At 52.4% G+C, this 23,939-nt stretch overlaps 1 protein-coding gene across 1 annotated transcript in view; it reads left to right on the top strand.

The window, feature by feature from the left end:
• Nucleotides 1–2,580: 2,580 nt before the first annotated feature.
• The window catches only part of HPSE2 (heparanase 2 (inactive)), a gene marked incomplete at its 3' end in the record, with an annotated part of 95,368 nt that continues 74,009 nt past the window's right edge, over nucleotides 2,581–23,939 (top strand). The window contains 3 exon segments of the mRNA XM_084290203.1: nucleotides 2,581–2,855; nucleotides 3,838–3,995; nucleotides 14,975–15,136. Coding sequence (XP_084146329.1) covers nucleotides 2,596–2,855; nucleotides 3,838–3,995; nucleotides 14,975–15,136 — 580 coding nt within the window. The 5' untranslated portion in view covers nucleotides 2,581–2,595.

Here is a 23,939-nt window from a genome sequence, read left to right on the forward strand (position 1 = left end):
TTTTAATGCTAGCCAGGCTTTCTAAAGCAATTACCGTAATCCAAGAAAGGAGCGGCGCTTCGAGCCCGAGCCCCTCCGCCGCCAGCCGAGCCGCCCTCCCTCCCTCCCGGGCTACCGGAGGAACAACCGAGCCTCCTCCCTCGCCGGTAGCCGGGGCTGCCCCGGCTGCGGGCTCCCGGTGGGCTCCCGGAGGGCTCCCGGAGGGCTCCCGGTGGGCTCCCGGCTGCCCGTGCCTCCGCCGGCCGCAGGTGAGCGGCGTCGGGAGGGCTTCGACGGCGAGCCCCCGGGCGGTGTGCGAGCCGCTGGCAGCCGGGAGGCTTTGTGTGCTCTGCTGCTCCGTGCCGGCGGGGCCGGCCCCGCAGATAAACCACTTCCCAGCATCCGCAGCTTGCGTTCCGAGCGGGGAGTAAGTGCGGGGGACGCTTCGGAGTAAACACGTTTCCCCTCCGAAGCGGTTTGTTTGTAAGGGAAAAGGTTAAGCGGGGTAAATTGTTTTCTTTCTTGTCCTTCGCTGCATAACGGGTTCGCGTTTCGTTTTAAAACAGAGCCGTGCTTACCAGGAGGCAGGACACGAAATTTCGGCCTGCAACTGCAATGCTTATTTGACCAACAAATGCCACCGGAGCTTTGCTGATGTCTTTTGATAATACGGAAAACCAAAACAAGATAAACAAACAAACCGAAAGATTAAAAACAAGGAAGAGTAAGGCGATGGTTCAGAAACTCGTGTCCCTCCTTGGCGGTGACCCCAAAACCGAGCAACTTCTGGAGGCTCCATGTCCCGGGTCGGTTAAGTGCTATTGAAAACTGAAGTTGTTTGCAGACGAACACAAATTTCCAAGCTTAAATTGCCTTCTTCCTGTCCCGGGATGCCAGGGCTTTGCACAGCTGAAATTGCACAGCCCTTTCCCCCGGATCCTCTTACTTCTATAGCGCTCGAGTCCCCGCTGCTCCGCGCCTGGCGCCGGGGCACCCTTTGCTGCTTTTTGTCACCGTGTGCGTGCCCGGCGGCCTCTCCCGGGCTGCTTTGGAGCCCGGCCACGTTCACGGGGCCGTTCCACGACAAATCCCATTTTGTGCATTTCCCGTTAAGCCCCAGCGGAGCTTCCTGCCGGGGAACGGGGTGCGTGGGGGGATGCTTCATCCTTCCCCCCGCTACTTCTCAGCGCACGGGCACTCCGTGCTTCCTCCGTGGTCGCCCCCGGCTGTTTTTTCCCCGGGGCCCGGGACACCGGGAGCAGGCAGCCGTGTGTGCCCGGTGCCCTCGCACCGCTTGGCCCCGCCACCTCCGGACCCCCCGGCGCAAGGGTGGCCGCAGGTGGGTGCCAGCTCCCCCGGGCCGGGCCCGTGACCAGCAGATGGTGCTGCGGGCTCCCGCTGCGGGCGCCCCATCCCCGGGGGTGCGGGGCCCCGACGGCACCGGGAGCTCCGTGCGGCCCGCACCGGGCCCGGCCCCTCTCCGCGGCACCGGGGCCCCGTGAACCGCCGGGGACCGGGGCGGACCACGCCGGCGGCGAAAGGCCCAGGTAGGGCGCGTTACGCGGCCCGAAGCTTGCCGGTTGCCGGTGTGCGGGAGCCCGGGGCTTGCCCGGGAACCGGCAGCCGGCAGGGCAGGATGCCCGCTTCGGACGGGCGCACCGAGAGATGAGTCATCGCCCCCCGGGCAGCTCGGCAGCCCCCTGCCCGGTACACCCAGCGCCGAAACCTCCGCTGCGCACCGAGCCCGGGCCGTTCCGGCCCGGTTCTCGGCAGCGGCTCTCGCCCCGCCGCCCCGGTCCCGCACGGGCTGGCACCGGAGCAGGGAGCATCGGCGGTCCCGTCGAACCGCGCTGCAGTTTCGGGCGTCTCCGCACCGGGAGCATCTGCCGTAGGTCGGCCACCGGCGGGTCCAGAGGGCGGCCGGGGGCCCGATTCCCCGTGGCCCGGTTCCCCACGGCGTCCGTGCGCCGGTCGAGCCGAGCACGGATCTCCATCCAGCACGGGGGCTCCGGGCTCCCGCCGCGCCCGTCGGGTCCCTCCAAACCGGCAGCGCTCGGCCCCGGTTGCCGCAGTCCCGCACGAGCTCTCCTCGCGGCTGGTGCCTTTAGGGGTGACCGGTTCCCCTCTCCCCTACCCGGGCCGCCGCCGCTGCCTTACCTCCTGCTTACAGCGCTGGGCGGCTGCGCTCCGGTCCCGGTGCCGAGTTCTCCGGTGTCTCGGTGTCCCGGCTACGGCCCGGTTCTGCGCGCTCCGGGAGCTCCCGCGGCGGAAAGCGGCCGCCGGTGCGCGGCGGAGCCGGGGCAAAGCGAAAGCTCGGTGCTGGCGGCGTCTTGGCGGGCCGGCGGGCCCCGAGCCGAGGGGGTTAAACCAGGAGCCTCCCCTTACCTTCAAAAAGTTAAAAATGTCTGGAGCCTGCATCTCTTAAAGGGGCGGTGCTGGCTGCAAGGAGTCTTGGCACCGGCTGCGAGAAAGGCTGGTCAGGGGCGTGAGTTCCCCTCCACCAGCACCAAAACATTGCAAAAAAAGGCAGAGCGCCCCACACTTTAGATAAGGACAATTAGCCACCAGCGAGCCCCTGCAGACAGCGAGTTAATTAGGGGTTTCCTGCTCTCCGGCATGCCCTGTCCCAGCTCCTGCCCCCCCGGGCTCTTAGCCCTGATGGCACCTGGGCTGGCCCTCATGGCCACCTTCTCGCTGCCCTCCCAGGCCGGGGACAGGAGAGCGCTGCCGGTGGAGAAATCTCCAGGTGTGAAGGGAAGGACTCTCATTCTCCTTGATGTCAACACCAAGAGCCCTGTCAGGATAATCAGTGAGAATTTCCTCTCCCTGCAGCTGGACCCCTCCATCATTCATGATGGCTGGCTCGATTTCTTAAGGTAAGGCAGGAGCCCCCCGGCGCCCTCCCCACGCCGCCCGCGGGGCGCCCCGGCGGCCTCAGCCTCCCAGCCTCGCCGGGCTCCGCGCTGCTGGCGGCGCTTGTTGTGACGGAGGGAGCGAGGCCATGGTTTCCATTAAGATGCACATGTTTGCAATGGAGAAAGCATTTCGGAGACTTATCAGTTATGACTGAAAAAATGTCGTGCTCCCCTCGCTCCAACAACCGCCCCTCTGAAAAAAAAAAAAAAAAAAAAAAAAGCACAACATGGGGCCGAGGCAGCACAGGGGAAAAAATAATATATAAATAAACAACCAGCAGCAGGAACGGGGCCGCCTGCCGAACCGAGCCGAGCCTTCCCCAGGTCCCGACGGGCGGAGAGCGGGGGTGTCGGTCAGGTCTTCAGAGCCCGGCGCTCCCCGGGACTTCCAGCCCCGCGCTGGGGGCAGAGCCGGGCTGCAGCTGCGCCGAGCTGCCGCGGCCTGGAGGCGCTGGGACGGCCAGAAAGCCCCTTCCCTCCCTGCTGGGTAAGTCGGGGAGGCAGAGCAGGGCTCCGCACGCCCGCTCCGAGGGTCCCGTCGGCCGCCGCCTCCGCCTCGCTGCGCTCCTCCGTGCCCGCGGGACGGTCCGGCACGGCACGGCACGGCACGGCTGCGGGGGCGCACCGCTGCCTCCGCCACGCCGCTGCACTTGTCCGGGGGGTACCGGGAGGGGGGCACAGCCGGGTCCCACCGACCTCCAAGCCGCCACCAGGCGGGGCGGCCCCGCTCCCCCTCCGCACCGTTTTGCCGGCGCAAAGTCCCGCAGCCGGGCGCAGCTGCGGGGGTCCCCGCTCCGCGCCGTGCCGGGCCGTGCTGTGCCGTGCCGGGCAGGGCGGCCGAGCCGTGGCGAGCCCCGGATCTCCGCGGCCAGCGGGCCGGTGCGGATGCGCGTAGGGCCGGGCCGTCCCGCAGCCCCCTCAGCCCCCTCTCTCCTCTCCCCAGCTCCCGGCGGCTGGTGACCCTGGCGAGGGGCCTGGCCCCCGCCTTCCTGCGCTTCGCGGGCAAGAGGACGGACTTTCTGCAGTTCCACAACGTGAAGAACCCGGCCAAGAGCCGCGGCGGGCCCGGACCCGATTACTACCTCAAGAACTACGAGGACGGTGAGCGGCGCCGCGGGCCGAGCCGAGCCGGGCCGGGCCGTACGCGGGGGGCGGGCGCGGCTCCGGGGGGCTCCGGGGGGCTGCGGGCACCGTGCGGCCCCGCTCCGCCTGCCCGGGCTCCGTGGCACCGGCGGCGCCGTGCGCCCAGGCGGGGCCGTGCCGTGCTGTACCGTGCTGTGCCCGGGCGGTGCTGCCCTCCGGGCACCGTGCGGGGGATCCTCCCCCTTCCCTCCTGTTGCCGGAGTATCCGGCGGGGGCCAGTCCCGGGGAACAAAAGGCCCGCAGCGGGGAGCAGGGCTTTTCGTGTCCCCCCGGCTCCTTTCGCTCCCGCACGGCACCGCAAGCCGCAGAGGGACCGGACGGTCCCCGGGTCACCGCGGGTCGCGCCCCGCTCTGCCTCTGCACCGCCCTGCCCGGAGCCTGCGGTGCTCTCGGGGATCCCTGCCTTTCCCCGGGGACCCTGGCGTCGTTCCCGTGTTTCTCCGCCCGGGGCTCCCCGCCGCACAACCGGGCTCGGTGGCGGCTGGGCCGCCCGGTCCCCGCCTGCCGCCGCCGCTCGTCGGTGCCCGGTGGGGTCGTTCCCCGTCCAGCCCGCCGTGCCACCGCGGCTCTGTCCCAAATTCACTCGCTCCCGGCTTTCCTCTGCTCCCTTCCTCCCCGCTCTCCTGCCCTCCTCCCCGGCGGCTCTGCAGCTGCACAAAAGTTTTTCACCTTTTGTGGCCCTTAATTTGCACAAAGGAACTTGGTAGAAAAGTCAGGGCCGAGTCTCCATCCTCAGGCATTTATTTTAAGAAGCAGAATACCATGTCCGCATGCAAGAATTTATTGATTTTTCTCCGTTGCCTTTTTTAAAAAAAAAAAAAAAATCTTACTTATGACTTAGAAAAATTAGCTGAAGATATTTCCATAAGTAATTTTGAAGGCCAATTAATGCCAGACAGATCCCAGTGGGCAGTTCTGTGGAACAGAGGAAGTTTTGCAGAGATCTAGTCAGCAGCACAGTGCTGAATGGAAAAAGCAGATGCGTTTGCCAGTTTTCTGATGGCTCTCCCTCCCGCTGTTCCCCCTCATAACGTCTGATCTCGGCGAGGTGAGCGTCCCTCTAGTCCCACACGCAGGCAGGTGGGTAAGTCTGTGTGCTCCTTCTTTTGCCTGGTCTCTGACCCGGAGCAGTCCCGATGTTATAACTTGTTTTACTTTTCCTTCTCGTAACAAATCTCCCGTGAAGGGTTTGTTGTAAGCTCTGCCTACTGAGATGAACTTGTGGAGCAATTGCTGACCAACCCTGCCGCAGCCACCTTGGATAGGAGGAATTAAGTGTAGCGCATAAAACTGTGGATGGGATTCATACAAAACATTTGTAGGAATAAATTTTCCTACTTCAGCCCAAAGGTCAATTTTTCAACAACTTGCAGGAGAGAACTTACACTTATTAAATGTCTTCACAACGGCTTTCATGTTAGGGAAGGACTGAAAGCTTTTTTTTTTTTTTTTTTTTTTTCAGTTAGCCTCGTGGCAATAAAGTTGAAATGTAGCAGTCCTTCAGAATGAAGCTTCTCATAGAAGTTGTAACCACAGGTCTTAACTTTTCATCACTTAAATATGGAACAGAACCATTGCAAATGTGGGTGAGGGAAGGAGGGGACACATGTGGTGTGTATCAAGCATCAGTGTAAATCAGAAAGGTGTGGTAAAAGGGATTTCCTGCCTGGAAGCAAAGCTTTCTTATTTGTTCTTAAGATCTGTGTGCAAACTCCGGGGCTAGAATTGCTAGTAGCTCTCATCTTTTTGTGCTGAGGCTGCACCGAGTGCTTCACTAGAGGGATCCAGTTCTCCAAAATGAAATCCTGATGCCACTGCAGCTCTCTGCCCCACTGTACTGGATCTGAGCAGCCATGTTCTCCTTTCAGAGTGCTGCTCTGGTTTTCGTTCCCTCATCTGTGGCTTGTCCGGGATCTGCTTGGGCTCAGGGCATGCACAAACGTGCAACCCTGCCCTTGCTTCGAAGAACTTGTGAGCTGAGCAGGCAGCACAGAAAAAGATGGCAATCAGTATCTGAGCATGGGGAAAGCCAGCAAGCGCCCTGCTAGTTCCCTTCCCCCTTCCCGAGTTATCTGGGGTGATTTGGGTTGTTTTCTCTGTGCGTGTGCTTTTGTTCGGCCAGCAACTATTTTCTGAAATTTCTTGTCTAAGCTTTAGTGGCATGGGTGCGGGAAAGAATTTATGGGACTTGGTTAGTTAAAAAAGAGAGTGATTAAAAGAAATCTGTGAATGTCTAAGCCTGACACATAACCTTGGTGATTTTTAGTGGTGTGACAAGTCATAGCTCAGTTGTTTTCTGCTTTGAGCAATTGTCTCTTTTCACGTTTGTCCTGTGGGTGCAGACAGACTCCAGGCTTGTGAATCCAGAGCCTGTTCTCTCTTTGCAGCCCCCATGGATGCTCCCGTGCTTTGTGTTTCCACATGGCCCGCACATAACTGGAAGGGAAGCGCACATCTTATATTCCTCTATCTCCTTGCAGCTGCAACAACTCAGTAATGTGCAGGGCTGAGAGGCAGAGGTGAAGGGCATGTACACAAGGCTGCTCTGAGAACTAGCAAGCACATTCTGTGAGTGGTGCTCACGCTGCACCTCTGCATGCTCATGCGCTGCCTGAATGCGCTGGCTGGGACATTCATACAGGCAGCAGCAACAGGGCTGCTTTGCAGCATCCTTCATGGATGCTCTGCACAATGGCAATGCTTACTAGAGTTTGAATGAATCTCCAGGCAGGTATTTTTGCACAGCAAATCCTCCTCTGCTACCCCACTGCCCTCCAGATCAGGTTCCTCACTGCTGCCTTTGATCGTCTTTCAATCCCTGTAGTGCCTCACCTTTCTGATGATCTGAAATTTTCAGAGGTTCTCCCAACTCTTTCCCTCTGTGTAAAATTACATTTATTTCCCTCTCAAACTGTTAAAATCATGCACACCTCCACCTTTTGAAAATTGCCTTTAACTAGGTCTTCCTTTGGGTTCACCTGCCTTTTTAATTTTCTCTCTCTCCTATACTCAAAGGGCAAAAATGCACCTTACAGTTGTACCTGGTACTGGTGCTTTGGGTTAGGAAGCACCACCTCCCACCCTCAAACACACACAGTGACAAACACCAACGTGTACCTATTCACTTCACAGAGCTGGACATTTGTGTAATTTTTGGAGGCTGTATATCAGGAGTAGATACATTAGAGATCAGCTTAGATGGTACCTTCTTAGGGTGTACCTGGAGGCCCCCCGATGCACAGGTGAGGTGCCAGCACAGCTCAGTCTCCTGCCTTGCCTCCTTAGGTCTGCAGCTTTCAGGCAGGCAAATGCCACTGGAAAATTGTTGGGGTTTGGCACAACAGACCCAGCCTTTAGCAGAGTGCTCTGTAGTACCTTACAATCCTGGTTTCATCTCCTCTTCATGTTCAGCCACCTGAGTGGGGCTGGAACAACCGGGCTCAGGTCCATAACTGATATGGATTCACCAGTGGTAATTTAGTGATTCAACAGCTTATTCCACAGCCTTGAATTCTTTCCCTGAGAGAGTGTGGGCGAATCCAAGGGTTATAGTGGTTTCTTTTTGCTTGTTTCTAAAGTATACTTCATTTTCCTGCAGTAAAGCATTCCCTTTAGGCTTCGGGGTCATATTTTCTTGCACAAATTCTTCCTGGAAGCAAGGACCTGGATGCATTGTAAAACGCCAGGTGTGTATGGCATCCTTCCTTTGTAACCCCGAGCAGCCTCACCCCGCCCCAAACCCATCATGTCTGGGCAGTTAGGGTAACAGAGCGGTGAGTGATCTGCGGCGGCAGCTTGCAGTGCCCACAGAGAGGGCGTGTGGCAACTCGTTTTGGCGCTGCATATAAAGCTGGCACAGAAATGCCATCACCTGGTGGCAGATTTGTTCATACCTGACAGAGGAACTTGTAAAAGCAGGTGCCTGTGAAAAATGGATTAGGTGCACCCTAGGGCATGGGGTTCCCATTGATGGCAGCATGTCCGTATGTATCTCCTGAACTTTGTGGAATATCACAAGGTTATCTGAATTTTCTGTTACATTAAATCCCTGTGTACAGTGCGCACTGGGTGGCTGCCAACCCGTGTAGCCCATGCTTTGCACAGTCAGTCTCTAAGCCCCCGATATTGGGGTATGACATTGGCCTGCCTGATGTCTGCTTACAATAGAAAAACAGTTTATCGTGTGCCAAACTCTGGTACCAGGAGGTGGGGCTGTACTGGGGACTTTTTGACACTTGGTCAAGAGGTGCAAGGTTTTTGACACAAGAGACTTGCGTCTCCCTTCAATACAGCTTCTCTCTGTGTGCCCTACTGAGTTTGTTTTTCCTCACCAGCTGTGCTGAGAGTTGTGCTTTGTTAGCTGGAGGTGCTTCTCTCCTGCCACAGGCACACGTCTGATCCCCGGGCAGGTGGTTTGGAGAGCTGGTGTCTCTTCTGTTGGTTCAGCAAGGGGTGCTACAGGTGCCATCCTAACCCTAGAGCCTGTTCTGGAAGCTTCCCGCTGGTGTTATAGCATGAGCCTGGTAGGCTGAGGTGAAGCCTCCTGTCCTCAATTGCCTCTTATTTCGAAGAGAAAGAGACCAGTTTTGGACAACCTGCGGTGACATAAACATTGCTTAGAGTTTCCCTCTGTGCATATGTGCTGTAAAGGAAAACTCAAGGGAAAAAGAGGAGTTTCTTGTAACTGAAATTTTTCAAGATGTGTTGGCCCAAGTGCATGGCCTCTGGGACTTCTTCATCTTTTCACAGCCTACTGGGGGTCTGTGGCTGAGAAAAGACCAAAAGACACTTGCCACACACCGACAGTGTGGCCCTGTGTGGGTCGTGGGAGGGAGAGGGGAAAGGGAGCACATATACATGCTGTAGGTAGTGCGGAGGGAAAGTTTTGGAGCTGAAGTGCATATGGACAACACATTTCAAAAATACTCTCTTAATTGCTGGTAAGTTACTTCCTTCTATTTTATTTCCTTTTTTGGAGAGGATACAGGGCATCTGGAAAAATGGCCAATTACCACAAAAACCTGGGAAAAGACATGTTCCTTATGCCTTCCATACTAGTCAGGAGATTTTGCCATATAGTGCGGGAAACGTTGTGCTGTGCTGTGTAATCCTGGCTACTGGGTTTTGTGGGCATCCTTTCAGTCTGGGATCCACTCCTTCAGACAGCTTTCTATACCTGGCACCGCACCTGAGCTTGGAGGTTTGTTCAGCAGGGGGATTCCACCTTCCACCCATGCCAAGTCTGTGTTGCACAGGCTGCTTCTAGGATGCTGTGCTTTTAGAATATGTGTGAAAGTCTTAGGCATTGTGTTGAAAGGAAGACAGTAAACTGCTAACTGACCTGAGGATTCCTTTATATTCTTTCAGCATAAAATTGGCATCTTCTACCTCCTGCACTTGGGCTTGTTAAAGTTACTCCTTTTGCCAAGTGGCACTTCCCTTCACCTGGACCCCAAGTTCTCAGGGTGAGAACATGGGAATGACTGGTCAAGGATGCAGAGGTGTGTGCCAGCACGCTGCTGCTCCTACCTGCCTGCCCCTTCTGGCATGTTCCTGCTGTCTGCTGGATCTGGAGCCTGAATTTATGTGAAGAGTCAGTTCAGGCCAGACATGAAAGGCAGAGAGGTGATTACACGCCAGCTAGTGCAGCTGCCTTAACCATGTAATGTGTGACTGCAAGTGCTAAGAAAGGAAAGAGTGCAGTGAAAGGTAGGACTGTGGCAGCATCAGTCTTGGTCAGATTAAATTTGACAAAACTGCCTCCTGAACCTGGTGAAGGTCATCCCTAGGGTGTCTGCCACCAAAAGTGTTGGTCCCCAGTGCCTTCCTTTTGCTCTGTGCTGTGTCCTGCTGCTGCTTGCCTTGCTGGCTCTGGCACCTTTCTGATCATCTGCCAAACCAGCAGAACACTAATTCGGGAAAATAAGGCACCTGTTTTTTCTGTGGATTTAGTGAGCAGGATGATGAGGGTCACCGGGGGTATGAGGACAGCAGAGCAGTGAGGGTTATTGTCTTGTGGCTGGGGTTGCCGCCTTGGCTCCACCAGCTCATAAAACTGCTCTGAGTGCAGCAGGTGTATCCCAACGAGCTGAATCATCCTTTTGTCCCCGTAAAAATAAACAAACAAACGAGCTGTCCTTTACTCAAGGAACCACCTTCTGTTTCTGATCTCCCAGAGCACCTGTTTGTCTGCCTGTGTCCCTCGGCAGCTTAGGCATCTGTCCTCTCCGAGCTCACAGAGGAAACAATTGCTTTTTCACCCTCTGAGTGTTTAAAACACAGCTCCTCTGGGAGACTCACAGCAGCTCAGGCATTGCAAACACTCTGTCCCAAAGACCAGCAGATCCTCTGACGGCCTCTGGTGCTCTGGGATTTGCCAGGCTCTTGTAGAAAGCTCCACATCTTGGTGGGAGCTCTGCAGCAGCCTCCTGACTGCTGGGTCCCAGGGGCTGTAAGCACGGAGAGAGATCCACAACCTGCTCTGCATGGCGGGGGCTTCTGTGGAAGGAGCCCCCATGCTTAGCTGTTTCCTGGGAAATAAAAAACAGCCACAGAAATCACCTTTCATGAGATAAGGGAGATACCTCTGTGCAGGAGGTGCTTCCAAAGACCGACTGTCTATCTCCATTTTTCTTGTAAAATTTCAAACTGTTTTGCAAGAATTGTGCATGAAAATTGCTTTATAACTGCAGGAAATGGCGCAATCAAACAATGAGATCCTGATTAGTTAGCCATTTGCTGCTATATGGGTGAGACAAAAGATTCCTGTGGTTATATGTTTCATTGTTTCTAATAAGCATCCTAAATTCTCTAAAAAACATTACTTTTTTTTTTTTTTTTTTTTTTTAAGTTCTGCATTTCCTTCTATGCTACATCTTCTCATGAATTAGAAATAATTCATGCAAAATAATGTGAACAGGGGAAATGCGTGCGACTTCCTATACAACTGGGTTCTAAATTGGCTGTTGCCATTCGTGGAAAATGTTTTGAATTTATTATGGATTGTTCTCTGAATGCACTTAAGGAAGTATAAAGCGAATCACTGTTAGGAAGCATTAGGAAAGAAACCCACTGAGAGCATTCTTAGGCTATAAGCACGCTGTGCTATAGTGGGACCACACGAACCCGTGCAAGGAATACATCTGTGTAGGATAAGGTGATGGAGGCAGTCAAAATCACAGCTTTCAGACACAGATATCAGTGTATTTTCAGCTTGGGAAAAATGACTGATGATATGATAAATGTTATGAACTCAGAGGCATGCAGAGAAGACAATTTGGGAATAATTATTTCCTTGCTTTCATTACACAAGAAATAAGGAGCATCCAGCGGAATTATTACATATAAAACAAACAAATATGATTTTTTATATAGTGCGAAATAACTTGTGGAACTCATTGTCAGGGAATTTTCCCATCTAAAGGAAAGGAATGAGACGAATCTGTCAGAGGATTGCCTATTGAAGACAGACACGGTGAGGATGCAGCTTCTGGCTTGAGAAATCTTTAGGCTTTCTACATCGAAGCCGTGCTCCTCATTTCGCAGGCAGTGGGCTCTTTATGACAACTCCGGGAGACCAATCTGAGTTTTAAAGCACTTTTAAAGGCGTTCATTTAAAAAGTAGGTATTCTCTAAGCCCGGCAACCCGAAATGGATTCGGGTTTTGCCCGGTGCCTGCTGGATTTCTGCCATGAGACCGCTTCTCCCGGCTCGCCCGTCCGTGGGGGGCTGCTCGGGAGCCTCAGCGACTTCACGCCAGCCCCGGGGGCAGGCGGCTGGCTCGGGGGGGGCGCCAGGAGCTCGGCCGGTCCCGGGAGCTCCGGGCGGGGCAGGGGGGAGCTGTCGCGGGGACCGACCAGGGGGCGATGCTGCGGGCGGCTCCGGGCAGCCGCAGCTCACCTGGCCGCCACACGGGTGTGCTCCCGGCATACCGCATGGAGGCTCCCGGGCCCGGCACCGCGCCGCCGCCGCCGCCGCCGCCGCCGGAGCGGGGACCCGCCGGAGCGGGGCTGGCCCGCAGCGCCCCGTCGGGGCTGCGCCGCGGGGACCCGCCCGGGAGAGCCGCGCCGAGCCGAGCCGTGCTGAGCTGGCCAGGGTACTGACCCGGCCCGGCACGGCCCGGCCCGGCCCGGCCCGGCCGCTCCCTCCCGAGGCAGAGCTGCCGGCTTTGGAAACCATTTGGCGTCCTCTGGGGCTCTCACATCTGGAGTTCTTCTCTCTCACTTCTGGCAAGAGACGCTTGGTTTCTTGTTGTGCTGGGTATTTTTCTTCTTCTCTCTCTTTTTTTTTTTTTTTTTTTCCTTTCTTAATTTCATTTCGACTTTTGGTGTTTGTTTTTATTGCTGCTCCACGTTCCAGAAGGCAGTGTCCTGTTTGGGGACTGCGCTGCCCAGCGTCTCCTGGGGGATCCTTCTCCTTCTCCTTCTCCTTCTCCTTCTCCTTCTCCTTCTCCTTCTCCTTCTCCTTCTCCTTCTCCTTCTCCTTCTCCTTCTCCTTCTCCTTCTCCTTCTCCTTCTCCTTCTCCTTCTCCTTCTCCTCGCATCTCTCCCCTTCGTTTACTTTCAGACTTGTTGGCCATGGGTTCTTTTCCCTGGGTTGCTCTTGCTGAGGTTTCCCTTGAGTTTTCACAGTGGCTGTGCCCTGCCAGCCCTCTTCCCTCGATGCTGCTGGTCTGTGACCAGGCATTGAGTCCTTTGAGGAGCCCTCTATCCCAGGCATCCACCCAGCGTTTAATCTGCAGCTATGATGAGCGTGGGCTCCACCTCCAGATGTAGGTCTTGGGCAAATCTCTTGGGCCTTTGTGCCTGAGAAGCAGGGACCACCAAATGCCTTTTTTTCTGCTTCTTGCACTTTTGCAGTGGCAGCTTTCTGGGAACCCCATGAAGCTGACCTCCAGAAGAGTGTCCTCACTTTCCATGCCCTTCACAGCTCCCCCCTCACCACATCAGCACTCAGCTTCTGTAAAATAATTGGGGATTTGCCTCAATGGGGTTTGCCATCCCCGTGCTAATTCCTATTACAGCAACTTCACCACCTAAGGACAGGCACCCAAACACTGCTCCTGCCCCTCATTTCTGGAGACAGTGCATGCAGGGCTGTCCCTTCCCCAGCATGTGCTTGTTGTGACCTGTGGTCCCCAAAGAGAGGGGTGGAGGTGTCACACAGGACTGCTGCCATGTCTCCTTGCACTCTCCAAGGTGCTGCCTTGGCCTCTGACCACAGCGACAGGGCCCAAGGTCCCAGGCCACTGCTTCCTCCTTTTGGGCCCATGTGGGCTGTGGTCTGGGTTTTAGGAGCAGCAAAAGCACGCCTGAGCAGGAGGGCTGTGTTCTTTGAATGTGGCTATGCCACTGCTGCAGGACCAAGAGCTCACATTGGCACCATGCAGATCTCTCCTTCTTCACAGTTTCTCTGATCCAGGAAGCTTTTTGTCCCACTGGAGGAGACATCAGTCTGCCTTTTCACCAAACCCATCAAAACTGTTCTGGGGTCTTTGCAAACCTCACAGAAATGGCTTGTCCTCTCCAAATCCCCTTGCTGGATCTCCTAGCCTTCAGTTCCTCATCATCTGACAGCAAACAAGTCAGCAGGTTGGCCAGGCTCTTATAGGCCCCCATGGCAGGCCTGGAGTCCTGCTCCTGCCTGGTGTGGAGGTGAGCTGAGTGTTTGTCCTGACCCACAAGGCATGACCTGAAGAAATTCCCTCCATCCCTATAGGGAACAAACTTGTTTTGGTCCAATGCAGAAAATGTGGCCTCCAGCCCTCCATGTCACCCTCGGAGGGGGTTCTCTGTCAGCCCAAGGCAGAGTTTGGAACCTAGGTTTGCACAGCCTCAGGCTTAACACCTCGTAAGACAGGAGCACCGCTATTGGAAACAGCTTCAGTGTTTCTTGATGTGCATAATGATAATGGAGCTGGAGAATGCATGTGGAGCAAGAAATGTCTCTCTTCTGATGATAAGCTCCTTCGGAAACTTCTAGCTAGATGGGAATTAAACCAAGGAAAGGGCAACCTTGTGACGCAAAGGGTGACCTCAAGCAATGCAATGGAAGGACTCCAACTTCCATCATTCCTTATCACTGCTGGCTGCCTAAGGTTTTGTAAGAATTTGGTACAACATATGGTGCCTCTGGATCTGAGCACATTACAGTGTTCCTTCAGCTCAGAAAATGGTCTCAAAAAGACTGTTTTGTACCCCTGCTCTGTTTAGAGACTGGCCACATCTTATTTGATTCTTGTTCTCCCCTGCTATCCCCAGCTTTGCATTTCCCTGGCAGGTGAGTTGTTCTAGGAGAGGGAATATTGCATTCTTATTCCACAATATGACTTTAAAAATGCTCATATGAAGATAAGGTAATTGTTAGGTAAGCTTCCTGCCTTCTGAATTGGATGTCAGGAATTAGAAGTATGTAGAGACCTGTTCAAAGAGCCATGCTGAGTGAACTGCAGCTGTGATAGCTGCAGTGAGGATAGATAGGGCAAGGAAAAGCCTTCTTTGCTGTCTTTGTCAAGCCATAGTAAATGGAAGATGGGGGTCACCAGAACAGGATTTAGTCTTTTCTCATTATTTAGTGTTAAACATGCCAGTAACAGCGTCATAATATAAATATTGTTGGGAGACATCTGCACTTTCTAGCAAGGGAGGGGTCATAGTAGTAAGAGCTCAACTGGTAGGCAGGTGATGGATGGAAGGGGTGGAAGGTGGTGTGAGCCTCTTAAAGTCAATGACTTGAACTTTCCGTGGGAGAAAAGGAGACCTGAGCAGAGGAGTTTCACTGGCTAGGTGGATCCAAGGGGTTTGGACCCTTTTTTTTGGGTTGCTCATGCTGAGTGATGGTTGTGTGGCTGTCATGTTGGCTGGTTCTGATCCAAGCGTCTGGTGAAAATGGAAGCTGAGGTTTGGCCATCTCCCTTTTTTCTTTCCCTTTTGCTGTAGACATTGTTCGCAGTGACATTGCCCTGGATAAGCAGAAAGGCTGTAAGATCGCCCAGCATCCTGACATAATGTTGGAGCTACAGAGGGAAAAGGCAGCTCAGATGCACTTGGTTTTGTTAAAGGAGCAGTTTTCAAACACATACAGCAACCTCACACTAACAGGTAAGGCTGCAAGACCAGCTCTGGAGCCAGGAGCTGTGGCTAGTTCTTGCTAACTCACAGGTGTGTTAAAACCCTCGGGTGCTTCACCTCGGTACGAATCAGCATCTCGCTGGCTGCCTCCCTTTCTGACCACGATTACTGGGTTCTGGGAGGGAAAGGATCTGCAGGAAATTATGGTGGACTCATAAGGCCTCTGCAGCTGGCACCTCTGCAGACACTCCAGATTTGGTGCCTCTGGACAGAAGGTTTTCCGCAGTCTGACCTAAGCAGAATACCACAGCACGTGAAGTGCTGGAGAAATCTCCCTGCTAACTGTTCGTGTCGGTGGGGCTGCAGCAATTACTAAATTTGGAGTCCTTTAAGCTGCAGCTGATTTTTTTATTTTTTTTTTTTTCAGAGCATGCACTTTGTGTGAACCCAGTAAATATTAAAGAGCAAATATAAAGGGATAATGGCCCAGACAGAGCTGAGAGGATACTCTTTTTCTGGCAACTGTTTGTATTATCCAGGGAACACAATCTCAAAGGATGGAGGAGACTGCCACATTTTGGATACACATTTAATGGTGCTTGTAAAGGACTGATGTCTTCAGGCAGTGAGTGGGCAGAAGGATGGGATCCCAGCAGCCAGCAGTGTCCTTTCATAGCTGTTCTTATCACTACAGCTGGATGAGCCACAGACGATGAGAAGGAGGAAGAGGCTAATAAATCAAGCACGATCCCCTTCCCCTCTTGCTGGGTCCTTTCCTGTGGAAGGCAGGGAGGCATCCCATTTTTACGGGAAGGAGGGCCCCGCACTCTGGCTGGGGGGGTGCTGGCAGACCCCTTGGCGGCCCCCGCAGCTGGCTGGGAGAGGCAAGCGGGTGCTGCACAGCCTTGCATCCAGCCCCCAGCCCTAAGCCAGCATGGGTCCAAGTCCTTCCCTGTCCCTGTGAGCCCTGGTACCCCGGGGACATCTGCTGTGCCGACCTCTGAGGGACCCCCCTGGGGGAGGGATGGCTGTACCGGGGCTGGCAGGGGGCTCAGCTCCGGGGGCTGGTGGGCACTGGGGCCAGGAGTGTGGCTGAATCGCATCATTCCTGAAAGCCCAGCATTTAAATGGGATCCTCAGAGCCGTTTCTCATTCCCTGTAACGTAATCCACTTGGCTGTTTATTCCCAGTACAACTGCTGGAATCAACATTGTCAGCTTTTCCCCTGACAACTTGCTTACTTTCCACTAAACAAACTTCCCTCGAGAAGAGAAGCTGCTCTCCCCTATCCTCCTTCCCTCCCTGCTTCAAAAGCTCTCAGGCATTGCTCACATACTTTACAGAACCTGCGGAGCAGAGGTGCTACCTGGTTATCAGCTCAGCTCTTAGCCTTTCCAAGTGTGTTTACAGGAGAGTTCACAAGGTTTTAGCTCCAACTCTCTAGGAGGGAGAGAACAATTTCGCTGTAATATTACCCAAAGAACTATTTTAATGTCCTTTAACTCCCTTTGAATGTGAGCAGAGCAACTTCATAATTGTTATGAAGTTTAATCTTTTATTTCATAGACATAGTCTGAGAACATGGACTCTAGACAGCTAAGCATAATATTTAACTGGAACTCTACTAACTTGTGTAAATATTTCCCTTCTCCGTGATGGATCTGGTGTTTGGGGTGGGCAGAGGGGGTTGTACATCTGTTGCAGAAGGGCATTCCTTACCTTCAAAATTCAATCAGCCAGAGTTTGCTTAAGGACTTATTTTTGTCCTGCACAACATGTTTGTACGGTGCCGGAGGAAGTCCCCAGGTCGGCAACAAGGTACATGAGGAGAGGTTCGGGAGCGAGGACACAGACCTGTTTTGGGAAGGGATGTTGAAGGGGATGAGTGAGCAGGGATGGAGCTTCTGGGGGATCCCTGAAGATGAGGGTTCTCCCCTGGAGGGCTGCATCCAGGAGTCACTTGGTCTCATGCAGTGCATACACTGTGGGCAACCCTGAGCACCAGTGTCCAACCCAGAGCAAGGGAATATTCATCCCCGAGCCTCTGTGTAAAAGGGGCTCCTGTTCCTGCTAGTTCCTGCCATTCTTCAGTTATACCAAAGGAATGTAAATGGAGTGTTGTGCCCAAAGTCATATGAGAATACTTACTCCCATACCGCAAGCGTGGGCAAGTGGTATTGGCATCACACTTCCATGCAGTATCCCAATGTCTTTAAGAATGAAAGATCTTAGAATGGGAGGAGCATGATTCTGCAGTCCCCAGGGCACTGATGTAAAGCAGGGGCTTTTCCAAATACAGTCACCAGTTGCACATAGTCCCCAGGCAGGGTTGTGTCCTTGCACCGGGAGTTGAGCTGCTCCCAGCAGCAGGTACCTCCAAGGTAAGAGGCTGTCTTAAAGCAAAATGTGCTTTTTGTGCTAAGACAAAATGGAGACTGAGTGAAACCAGGCAGTCTTTCTGGCTCTTGTTTCTCTAGGAACACATGTTGGACTCTGGCTTAGGCCACTTCAATTTCTCTGGACAAGTATGAGCTTTCCTCTGCTCCTGTCTGCAGGCTTTCTCTTGCATCTTGCATTTGTTTGCTGTACGTGATCTCTCCAGGCTTACCGAGCCTGCCTGCCTGAGATGAGTGATAGTCTTTGATCCATGACAGCGCTATTTAAATGCTGTATAACATTTTGAGGCTTATTAATCTTTGCTGCCTCCCCGTGCTGCTCAGAGATAGGTATCTCGTTTCACACGTCAGCATCTCCTGTGCTGCCGGGCCAGCCCATGGTGGAGCAGGGAGGGTGCACAGAGTTGCCTGCCCTCTGGAAACCACTGCTTGCAGCTCAGCCCTTCCCTACAAACACCTCTCTGCTTCTGCCCAGCCGAGCTAACCAGAGCAGGAGGTGTTTCTTTTATAGCCCCTATCAGCAGGAGTGGAAGTTGCAAGACTCACAGCAGGCTCTCTTGCTTTGCAGCCCTCAGGAGAAAAGTCCAGGTCACAGTGAGGGGATTTTGGAGCCCTGGTGACCGCACAGCATTGTGCTGTTAGTGTGTGAGGTGTGAGGAACTGCCCCAGGGCAGGGAGACTCAGTGAATGCAGGTCTTAGTGGTGCTCTTGAGGGAGGAGTGGAGCAGTAGCAGGCAGAGCTTTGGCAGATTAAGCCTGAAACCCTCCATCTGTGGTGCCAGTTTGTGCTGGGCTGGTGTCCTGCATTTGTGCTTTGAAGAACTGGAGATCTGCACTGTCTGCACCACACAGACTGGTTTCTGTACTGCTATTAAGTAAAGCCTGTTAAGCCTAATGGAAGAGGGAATTGCACAGGAGGTCAATAGACATATGTGAGAAACTGTCCCCTCCCGTATTTGCATGAAGTGTTAAGTGTAACTGAGCTTCCCAAGATACAGGGATGAACCATAAATAGTACACTTGCCTTCAGGAGTTCCCATCCCGAGGAAACAAAATAGTGCCCCCCTCCTCATTCTGAACAGCAGAAAAGCGTCTCCTCTTTCTGCTCTGCCTTCTGGTCGAAGCTGCAAAGCAGATTACTTCCCTGCACCAGGAGAACAGTGCTGACAGCTCTCCAGCCTGTCCTACCACCCCACATCTGCATCGGGAAGACAGGAAAACAACCGCAGGGTGTGTGGTGGGAGCCCCACACCCTGCCACATCATGCGACACAGCCCCTAAAGGCAGGGAGCAAGAGAGGAGACGGAGACCCTCCCCAAGGTACACAGAGCTTCTGGCCCACCACACGTGTTCCCACGCTACTGAGGGCTCTCACTGAGCCTCTTCCAGCCCCACTGAGAGAAATATGCCATATTTTATACATCAGTATGCCTTTATCGTCTCCTGTGATGATGGTGAGAACCCTGCTTGCTGCGGCAGGGAATTGCATGGCTCAGGTCAAGCACCTGTGACTTTTGTGTTTCCTGCATATGTGGGCCTCCCCTGGTGGCCAGCAGTTCTGTGATTCCTGCTGAGGGACGTTGCTTTGGGAGATGGAGGTCCTGGAGCAGGAGGTGTTGGCAGGGCCCACAGCCCTCCTGTGGGGTGCTGGGGGGGTGCTTTGGGGGCTGACATTGCAAGGGGTTGTGCAGGGAGTGGGGCAAGGGGCTGAAGGTGTTTTAGGTGCCTGTCTGCCAGACAGAAAGGCTGCTCAGATTGTTTTTTGGTACAGTTTCCCCAGACATATAGTTTTATCTCAATTTATAACCAGCTTCCATGGAGGACACCCTGTGGGGCTGGAGGGGGGGTTTGTGAGACTGGACCCAGGAGGGTCTCTGGGCTCCTTGCAGAGGTAAGTGCAGCTTTCTTCCCTTTTTGACACCTTATTTTGGACCAGCCTGAACACGATGTGATCCACACAGCAGCTCTGTGTATCAACACTGTTTTATAGGGTGCTGTGGCAGGGTGCTTGGTGCTGTGCTTGCTTCCCCTCTCCCACTTTCTGAGGCTTGGTAACATGCTGGTTATTGACTTCAGATCAAGCTGCCTGCCCTCATCTCCATCACAGACCATTATGGTGTACACATTATCCACAGCATCATATAAAATAGATCTGAAAAGGACCTCAAGAGGGCATCTTCTAGCCTTTTCCATGACAAATCAGCTGTACCTGGGTTCTGCTCAGGGAAAGGTGTATAAGGAGAGGTAGTGTTGTTTATCTGACCAGCCAATACTTTTGGAAAAGCAGACGGACTTCTGGGGGCTCAAACCTTTTATCAGAGCTGACACAGGAAAAGCAACATTCAAAGCTAAATACACATTGAAAACATATTTCTTGAGTTCATCTCATTGATTAACGCAACTGAGGTACTGGTGGAGGAGTCATGCCAGCAAAAGGGGGGCAATTACATCGTTAGCTCCGATGGGGGAGAATATAATTGCCTTGAAACAGAAGGATTTTCCAGGAGAAAGGGTCAGAAAAACTGTAATATGTCATAAAAGTGATATCTGTGCTGGGGCTGTAGATAGTGACTGGCAGAGTCCCTTTTGAAGATGGCTTGCAGGTGTCTTCGGAGATGTCAGCATCAGAGCTGAGGGGGTGGTGCTGGCAAGCTCACCACGAAAAACATTCTCTTGTAACCAAGTGGGTTTGTGCCTTTATCAGCTGTTTATATGAGCTCATTTTGAAATGAAGTGGCTGTTTGTTTTCTCTACACAGCTTTCCGAGGGCATTTGGTGTGTGGCTGAAATATATTGTGATCCCGGGCGCGTGTGTGTGAAGCCAGCAGGCTGCAGGGCTCAGTGGCAGGGCACCAGCATTGCGCTGGTTTCTGGGACATCCTCATTAACAGACTTAACTGATGTGGCTTTTAATCTTAAGCCTCCTGCAACTGAGAGTCCATACCCTGCTGCAGCAGTCAGCTCTAGGATGTAATTATTTATATCATTGTGTGGTTGAGGTTTCTAAAATCTCTTGCTTCGCTTTAGGCGCGTTACACCATGTCCTCTCCCTGTGGACAAGCAGAGCCGCATACAGTGCTCCTTTCCTCCTTGCAGAAATCTCTTGCATATTTGAGGCTTGTTATCATGTTTCCCCTAAGACTTTTGTTCTGCACGCTGAACGACTGCCTTTCTTCTGCTCTTTCCTCATGGCCATGTTATTTTCAATTTGAATGACACATGCGTGGCTGATTCTGCCTCTTGAGGTCCCTTTCAGCGCTCTTTAAATTTTTTGTGGTTCTTGTTTGCTTGGTGTCCCTTGGGCTCTCTCCACTTGGTCTGGGCTTTTTTTGAAGTGTCTTGCCTTGAAATGAGCTGTGTTGTGCCGAGCTCTTTCTTGACTGAGAAGAGCCACAGGATTATTTAATGTCTTCTGCGTGACACTCCTGTCTGTGTGCCCCTGTACAATCGTGGATTTTATTGGCATGGTACTGCTTGTTCATGTCTGCATTTTTGTGTACGGTTTCCCAGCCAGTTGTGTGTTCCCCGTATGGAATTTCATCTAGACTCTATTTTCCTAATTTGCTAATTAAAACATTATACAGAACTGAAGTTAAAGCTTCACTAAAGTAAAGGTATATAACATCTGTTGCCTCTATCTCACATATGAGACCCCTTTTCTATGTCAAAAAGAAAGCAGGTTGGCTTCACATGGCATGGCTATTACTTCCAGCCCTTTCTCGCAGATGGGTTGTTTGATGATTTGTTCCAAATTTTTTTTCCAGGAATTGAAGTAATGTTGACTGGCCTGCAATTTCCTTGATTTTTCAACCTGTTGAACATAGCCACTTATATTTGCCATTTTGCAGTGTTCTGAAACCTCATTTGTCTTCCAGAAATTTTCAAAGATAGTTGCTGACGGACCTCAGGCCCATTTAGAAACATCACATTTAAGGAATCTTTCTTCTGCTCATTGTCTACTATAGCTCACAGTTGAACTCTGCCGCTTTTAATTGCGTTAACTCTGTGGTCTGTTATCATTTTGCATGAAGTCTGAACCAACAAAAGCACTGAAACATTTCAGCTTTGTCTCCGTGCACAGCTCTGCAAGTTGTTGGCTATTGTGAAATACCTTTCTTGTGTCCCAATTTATACCTCTCTGCTTCCTGAGACAGCTGCAAGCCACCCCCCTGGGACCACTGCCTTCTCTTACCCTAATTAGTGGTTTTACAACTCATTGTGTGCTGACGGTGTGTGTGTGTGAGAGAGGTCAGGAAGGTGAATCTCTTTTTCAGGTGACACTCTCTAGTCTGTTAAACAACACTTTGGCTTTCTCATTATCTGTTTTGGTTATTTCTTTTGTAACTGTGGGGAATGTGACTTCTTACAGCATATTTTGCCTTTATTAAATTCGATTTACCATCCTATTTAACAAGCCTCATAAGAGAAAATATTTTATAAATTGTGTATCTTATAATGTAACTATAATTGTTGATTTTAATATGTAATGTCATTACCAGAACCAGCTTTTTCTGGGTGCTGTGTGGAGAATAAAGAAAACACATAAACCTAACAGAAAACAGATTTCTGTGTGAAGGGGGGAGGGCTGACACGCACTAACAGCTTCAGGAGGGCTTGTGGCGTGTTCAGTGGCATAAAACCATCTATTAACCTTTTCTCCCTGCTCAGGAGGTGATGAACTCTTTGGTCTGTCTCTTCCCACTAATGTAGTTATCAAATGTCTCCTCGTTACTGTTCATGATCCTTGCTGTGAGCAGTTTCTTTTTGAACTCTTGGCTCTTTCGCTTTGTCCCCATTCCCTTGTGCCCTCCCTTTGTACTCTCCCATACCAGTCTGATGCAGTTTCCACTTCTCCTTCATGTGCTGCAGGTCGTTGGGGGTTTCTGATTAGCTCTCATCGTACCCCTCTTCCCCTCCCAAACTTGCTTTTTTGCCTTATCTGGCTGCATGTTCACAGAATACCATCTTTCCTGAGCTCCCTTTTCCTTCAGCGAGCAATCCTGCTTGCCAGTCCTCGGAGCAAGCTGCAGCTCTGCTCACAACAGGCTGCTTTTATTCTTACGTTCCCTCCATTCCCAACGAGTACAAACCCCCTCATTCGGACTGCCTTTCTCACATTGCTTTCTACCTTCATACTTTTGCTGGTTCTTTGTTGATCAGAAGCAAATCTCGAGGAGCCTCCTTTCTAGTGCTGTTCCTGTCTCCTCTCTCAAATTTTTCCTCGATGCATTCCAGGAACTTGATGCAAGACTGTGTCTGATGTCTTCCTTTCCCAGCAAATGTGTGGGCAGTTAAAGGTCCCTAATTACCAGCGGGTTCTGTATTTCAGATGCTCCCAATAAGCCTGTGCTTCTGATCTCCCTGATCTTGTAGCCTGAAGCAGACCCCCAGTGTGCCAGTGTCTGGGCTCCTTCCACTCTTATGTTGCACAGAGTTTTTATACCTGCCCTCTGCGTGACTGAATTTCACCCCTGCTTTTTTTGCTGGGCCCCAGGATCATCCAGGTCTTCTCATGGGATGTTTCTTGCTCCCTGTGCTGCTGATGGCTTCCCTCTGCCAGCCCTGGGCCCAGCTTTGGCTTCCAGCCACAGGATCCTGGGATCTTGCTTTGCCTCTCGCTGCCCCGTGCAGCGCCTACGTGCAGCACTTGGGGCACTCCTTTGCTTTTCTCTCTTCATAAGTAGAACAGATTTGGCTCCTCAAGCTCCGCTTTGCAAAACTCCAGTTGTAGCTCCTCCTTTGTCTTGTGGCCTTGCAGGACAGACTTTTCCATCCTGTCGATACGAGCTCCGTATTGTTTTCCCGTACGTGTATTATCTTGCACTTGGCTGCATTAAAGCACGCCTTGCTGGACCGTGGCCATGCAGCCATACAAATCGGATCGCAGGGTGAACGCGGTCTGTTTTGTTCGTTATTTACTAACCTGCTTGTGCTATCTGCACTCTGCCTCCAAGGATTTTATATTTATCTAAATTATTGATAAAAACACTGAGTCATGTGAGGTCGGAAGTGGGCTATGAATGTTTTTGTTGTGTCAGCCACTTCTCGCCATCTACTTATGCTGAGTTATTCTTATTAATGCAAGTTCTTAAATCAACTTGTAACAGTTAGATGGGACTTCATTCTGTACGATGCATGTTGGCAATTAGTTGAGACATGAATATAATGAATTATCGCTAGATTGTCAAATTATCTTTTAATTAATTTATCTAGGTCTGATGCCAGGCTGACTGGTGGCAATTCCCCAGGCAATTAGCCTGTCCTGCTAAATACCAGCACAGGGTTTGCACTCTTCTACCCATCTAGAATTACTTGGCATTCCAAGATTTATTAAAAATTAGCGTCAACGGGTCAGAGATCTCCTTAGCGTACTCAGAGGTGCAAATTATCCAGGGCGGATGACTTAACTGTGTTTATCTAAAGCAGATGTTATCTAA

The sequence above is a fragment of the Netta rufina genome (assembly GCF_964035555.1).
Source record: "Netta rufina genome assembly, chromosome: 7".
In the NCBI taxonomy this organism is placed as follows: domain Eukaryota; kingdom Metazoa; phylum Chordata; class Aves; order Anseriformes; family Anatidae; genus Netta; species Netta rufina.